This window comes from Cololabis saira, chromosome 11 (genome assembly GCF_033807715.1).
Source record: "Cololabis saira isolate AMF1-May2022 chromosome 11, fColSai1.1, whole genome shotgun sequence".
Classification (NCBI taxonomy): Eukaryota; Metazoa; Chordata; class Actinopteri; order Beloniformes; family Belonidae; genus Cololabis; species Cololabis saira.
This window is the reverse complement of record NC_084597.1, coordinates 46,913,631-46,919,630: the sequence shown is the minus strand read 5'-3', so window position 1 is coordinate 46,919,630 and position 6,000 is coordinate 46,913,631. Positions and strand designations below refer to the sequence as shown.

The 6,000-nt window shown below is 41.1% G+C and overlaps 1 protein-coding gene across 3 annotated transcripts in view; it reads right to left on the bottom strand.

Annotated features, from left to right (window-relative positions):
• The window catches only part of LOC133455535 (transcription factor 4-like), a 312,468-nt gene that overhangs the window by 212,643 nt on the left and 93,825 nt on the right, over positions 1-6,000 (bottom strand). For all 3 annotated transcript variants that reach the window (XM_061734619.1, XM_061734617.1, XM_061734618.1), the window contains 2 exons: positions 5,770-5,825; positions 2,483-2,558 (listed from right to left, as the gene is read on the bottom strand). In XM_061734619.1, the coding sequence (XP_061590603.1) occupies positions 2,483-2,558; positions 5,770-5,825 (132 nt within the window). The remainder of the gene's footprint in view (positions 1-2,482; positions 2,559-5,769; positions 5,826-6,000) is intronic.

The window sequence follows — 6,000 nt, the reverse complement described above, 5'->3', positions numbered from 1 at the left end:
GCATGGCAGTCAATCAGACGCACTCACAGCCTGCGAGGCCACGCGTAGTTATTGCATTGTCCTGCTGAAATAAGCACGTGAGAGGGATTACATTGTTGGTAAAAAATGCCTCTTTAAAACTTCAACATATGCTGCTTCATCAATGGTACCGTCACACATGGCGCAGTCCTGGATTATGAGGCTCCGTACCACCAGTTATGATACGTTTTCCCATTCACAAGTAGTCATTTTCATTTTTGGGACATCGATTTTTCCCAATGTGGACTCATCGGACCACAGAACATGTCCACTGTCTGTCTACGAGGAGACGGGGCTCAGTGCACTCAAGGCTGTTTTGAACCGATATACCATAATCAGTGTTTCTGTAACAAACCTTTAACAAACCTGGTCATCCAAAGAAATAACCACAACAACTAAGGTGCGTATCTTCAATTCCAATGTGAAAAGCATCCTTCTCTACGGTTCAGAGACGTGGAGAAGGACAAAAAGGACGTTGCAAAGGATACAAACCTTCATCAACTGCTGTCTGAGGTGCATATTGAAAATCAGGTGGCCAGACAAAAAATGAAAAACGAGGAACTGTGGCAGAGAGGAAAACAGGAGCCAGTAGAAAAGCAAATACTGAGGCGAAAGTGGGGATGGATCGGTCACACCCTGAGGAAACCAGCGGCTACTATCACACGCCAGGCCCTGACTTGGAACCCCCAGGGGAAGAGAAAGAGAGGGCGGCCCAAAAACAGCTGGAGACGGGACACTGAAGCAGAACTCAAGAGCCATGGAATCAGCTGGGGGAGGCAGAAAGAACAGCCCAAAATGCTGTTAAATGGAGAAAAGTCGTCGGTGGCCTATGCTCCACTGGGAGCGACGGGCCTAAGTAAGTAAGTACCATAATCCCGATTCAGGTTACGTTTCTTGGATGTAGACCAAGGCTGTGATGAGTGACAATGGTCTTCCACGTAATCATGCTGATCACAACGGCACAATTCATCGTGCAAAAAAAGCTCCCCAAGGACTCAAAGGTCATGCAAGTCCAACAGTATTTCCAACCTTGGTCTTTACTCAGAGATTTACCCCAAATTCCTAAATCTTCTTCCAAAGTTCTTCCTAAACATTTTTTCAACTCATCAATAGTTCTCTCTGAGGCATGTGGCAGGGTGGAGGAGCTGCAGCCACTCAGGCTGACGGGACACAGGTGTGGCCCGTCAGCCTCTCCACCCTGCCAGCCTTATAAGGGAGAGACAGAGAAGCTGCAGGGTCGGAGAAGCTGCTGCTGGTCCTGGGAGAAGGTGCTTGGGTACGTGTGAGAGTGGTTGGTGACAAATAAAGGGTTCTGCCACCAAACTCTGTGTCCTCTCTATCCTGTCGGTCGGGCCCCGTAGCACTCGCCGTGCTACAAGGCACAACTGCTCCTTGCTATGAAACCCAAGCCAAGGTGGCTTGCACCTTTTTTTGATCCAGCCCTGTCATTTTTTTTTATCTGATGGGTGTAGATTGTGTCATTTATCTATTCTATAAACCTTTCTGTCTTTTTTGGACTTTGAGCGTGTTCCTTGTATCAGACTCTAGATGTGTACTGTAGATACACATTTCTAAAGTGATCAAATCTTCCTTGATGCTTTATGTGTAAAGGAAGCCTGTGATAGTCATCACCTTTGATGTGGTGTAAGTCACGAAAGCAGTTCAAACCATCTACCAAACTATAGATTTACACCTTTGTTTCATGTCGTGGGCGACCCCGAGTCTCAAAGCGACGACGTGCAGACATTCTCACATACAATTATCGTGAGTTATTTGTTCTCTTTTAAACAAATACACTCTCTGAAATCTGGATGACAGATACACCTTAACCTTGTGCTTTCAGACATCAGTTTGGAGATGAAATGTTTGCCGGTGTGAGCTGAGGGAAAGCAGTGGTGAGAGACAGGGAGGCAGCAGTAGAGCAGACAGTCAGAGAGCTGACATCTTCCATATTTGATGCATCCAGTCAAAGGTAATTAAGTTCTGGGTATTGCATGTGTGCGTGCATGCGCGAGTCTGTGTGAGTGCACGCACACATCTGGATGTTTGGATTTCAGTGATTGTAATGATGTGTGTGTGTGTGTGCATGTGTGTGTGTGCGTGTGTGTGTGTGCGTGTGTCAGTGTGTGTGTGTGAGTGAGAAACGAAGAGAGAGAGGGGCAGATTATCTGTGTCAGTGGCCATTTGCTCACAACTGGAGCCACATCGGAGAGAGCCAGAGGCAGAGAGCATCATGGGTAAATGAGCACACTCTGCCTGGCGTTTTTCCACACAGTGGGCCGAGGGAGGGGAAAGAGAAAGAGAGAGAGAGAGAAATCACATGCCAGATGACCTGTCTCCTCCAGTGTACACTAGCGTTGCATTAATTCCCTGCGTGTGCGTACACACACACACACACACACACACACACCCAAGAGAAGCGAATATAAAATAATAAGAGGCAGGCTCTTAACGGACACAATACCTGCTAATCTGGAGTTGGCGTAGGGAGGTGAGAGGCTGTCATGGGATGCCATATACTGGGAGCCATCCGCATAACTCTGGAGAGGGAGACAAGATAAGCAAACAGATTTCCTTATTTAATCTGACCACTTTTAATGGCATCAGTGGCCTCATCTGCACAGTAACAGGAACACTAATAATAGTTGCACTGACAGAAGCAGACTGAAAGACCTTATCACAATCCTGTATATTGTTCTTTAAAACTTCTCAGAAGACGGTGAGAGTCTGACATTTTGAAGAACTTGTGAATTTCCTTTGCTGCTGAGAGAAGAGGGCATAAACGCGTCCTTAGAATAATAATCCCCAGAGTCTGCCGCTTTGATCCGTGTCAGGCTGGCTGACCACTCCACGCTGCATCTTGTTTACTAGATGATGCATTTAATTCAAATGTTTACAGATTTTATGGGAATTCTGGGCTTAAAAAATCATTTTATTGATTGTTTCATAATTTATGCTTGAAAAAAAAAAAAAGTTGTGGTGACTTCCAGACAGGCATCATCTTCCTGAAGTGTCTGAAGATTAAATTTGTCATGATACAGTGACACTGACACTGTATGTTGCTATATAAATAAAGCTGAATGGAATTGAATTCAGCTTTATTTATTTATGGATGTACTGTACATGGTTGCACACAAGTTGGAATGATTTATCTTTTTAATTTCGTAAAAAAAAATGTATCCCAAGCTACAGTAATGGGTACCAGTGTAGTAGAAAATAATTTTTAGTTGCACTGACCATTATGCATTAAAATTTAAAACCGTCTCTTCTCAGTTACTATATATTAAATGGAGACTGTGGATATTTGGTTTTGATCAAAAGTATCCCCTATTTTAATACTTTGTTCTGTTTTTTGTTGTTGTTTTTATCTGGTTTCTTTTTTTGCAAGATTCACCCTCAGCCTGGAGCAGTCATTCCCTGCGTACATTTATCAGTCTCTCAGTTTTTCTTAACTTTTTTTGCATTCACTTGAGATTTTGGGGCGTTTACTGGCATGCTTTGGATCGTTGCAACAATAACATACTTTACACGATTTCAGCCAAGGCCTCAACCCAGTTAGGGGGAACAATACCACTATTTTAGTTACCCTAGTTTTGGTTGAACGATGGCCCAGGTTGACTGTAAAATGGCTTTAAATCGTCAACCTTGACTTGTACTTGTTGGGGAATCTTGAGGATCCTTCAGTGTTTGCAGCAAGACCTTCTATAGGTCTGTGGTAGATGTTGCAGTTCAATCTGCAGTTATCTAACGGGGTGCCCTCATTTTTAAATGTCTTAACCCTATAATGCCAGATGTAACATGTTTGATACATGAATTTCAGAGACAGTTGTACTACCCCATAATGGAAAAATGATTATTTTTATAAACCCCAAAACAATTCTAAAAAAAAAAAACAACAACAATCAAATAAAAACGGTATAAACGTATCTAATGTACAGTAGTCATAATTATAAGAAAAAATATTTTTTTTGAAATTATCAAACACAAAATTGGAAGTGTTTTTGATTTCAATATATAGTTGTTTTTAGTTTTTTTTTAAGATTTTTTTTTGGGCTTTAGTGGCCCTTTATTGAAGTTGCAGACAGGAAAGGGGTAGAGAGAGAATGACATGCAGCAAAGGTGCGCAGGCCGGGATTCGAACCTGCGACCACTGCACGAGGACTGTAGCCTCAGTATAAGAGCCGCTGCTTAACCCACTGCACCACCGAGCGGCCCAATTTCAATATATAGTTAACACTTTAAATTAAAAAAAAAAGTTTGCCCTGCTTCTTGGAACCGGTACAGCCTCATACTCCAGCAGGAGCTATGAGGTCCGCTAACCGGCTGCTCCTGGACGTTCCCAGGTCAAAACTAAGAACCGAGGAGTTGGAGCATTCCCAACACGCTGGAGACATTTTAATATTAAAGCTGTTAGCACACTTGAAAATTTTCATTGTCTTTTAGTCCCAGTTGGGCAAATTCTCAGGTTTTTTATTATTCAAACATTTGCTTTATGTTGTGATTTTAAGCTTTTAGTGCATGACGTTTAATGTTCTAAGTTCGGTTAACTCCTTGTTTCAAATATGTTATAGAAATAAAGTTTGACTTGAGATGAATTGAACTGAATATTTCTACGAGCATTACAGAATCTAATGCCAGGATAAATTTGATGAGAGATCTTACAAATTTAAAGTATTTGCCTAGATTTGACTAAAAGCTGCTACGGTCGTTTTTATGTTTATATACCAAGTACAGGGTTTAAAAGACGGGGTACTAAGTTTTGTCTGTATCTGTCTTATAACTAGGGTTGCAAAGGGGTGGAAAATTTCCGGTAAATTTCCGGAAACTTTCCGGAAACTTTCCATGGGAAGTTAAGCTGGGGAATTTTGGAAATATTCCAAATTGGAAACTTTCCATGGGAATTATGGGAATTATGGGAATTATGGGAATTTATGGGAATTATTGGGAATTTATGGGAATTAACTGGAAATTGGGGGTAATTTAAACAAACTGTATCATATCCAAACATAAATGTAAATATTTATTTTGTCATAAGCAGATATCCATGGTCCAATGGTTACAGAAAACCGTCTTGCTGGAGTCAGAAAAAACAGCATCAAATTTGAGGTAGCTACCACCATAATAAGCTAGCCTCTTAAATGGTCAATGAAATGAAAAATAGCTTTCATTTAGCACCTAACTTACCAGCTAGCTAGCTACTGTGTTAATACATTTGTATTTAATATTTGCAAGTTAAACATTAATACCATTATAGATCAAATATATTTACCCCATAATATTATCAAAACTTACTTGACTTTATATAGTCCGTGGCTCAAATGTGTGGCTTCAATAGTCTTGTGCTTTGAGCTCAAATGTGTGGCCTCCAGGCTTCAAGAAATCACCTGTGCATGTGATGGAGGAATGCACAGTGCCTGTAGGGGGCGTGGCCTCAATAGCCCTGCAGTAAGCAATGTGCTGTGTGCATGTGATTGAGGAGTGTACTTGCATTAAATCTGGTTGTTTTAGCCAAGACTATGCTACAATATATTTCCCCCAACTATATTTAAGTTCCCTGTTAAGGGCCAACCTTCAATTCGGTAAATTTCTTATTTATTCCCGTTAATTGCCATATATTCCCGTTAATTCCCATATATTCCCGTTAATTCCCATGGAAAGTTTCCAACTTTGAAAATTCCCGGAATTTTGCAACCCTACTTATAACCATCTTCAACTGATCGCTATCCTCCTTGGTAAGTGGTCAGTTGTTACCTTGGAAGGACGACTTCCACTGGCCCATGATGGTGCATTCGTCCTCTCCTCCATACCTGTTTCAGAAAAGGGTGCAGGAAGAAAAGAACAAGAAAATTAAAAAAATATGTATTCAAATCACCTAAAAATATCTGAATGACAAAAGATATTATATGAGATGGGAAAAAAGACACAGTTCAAGAAAAATAAATTTACATGCATTTATTTTATGAGATTTGAACTCCTGAAATT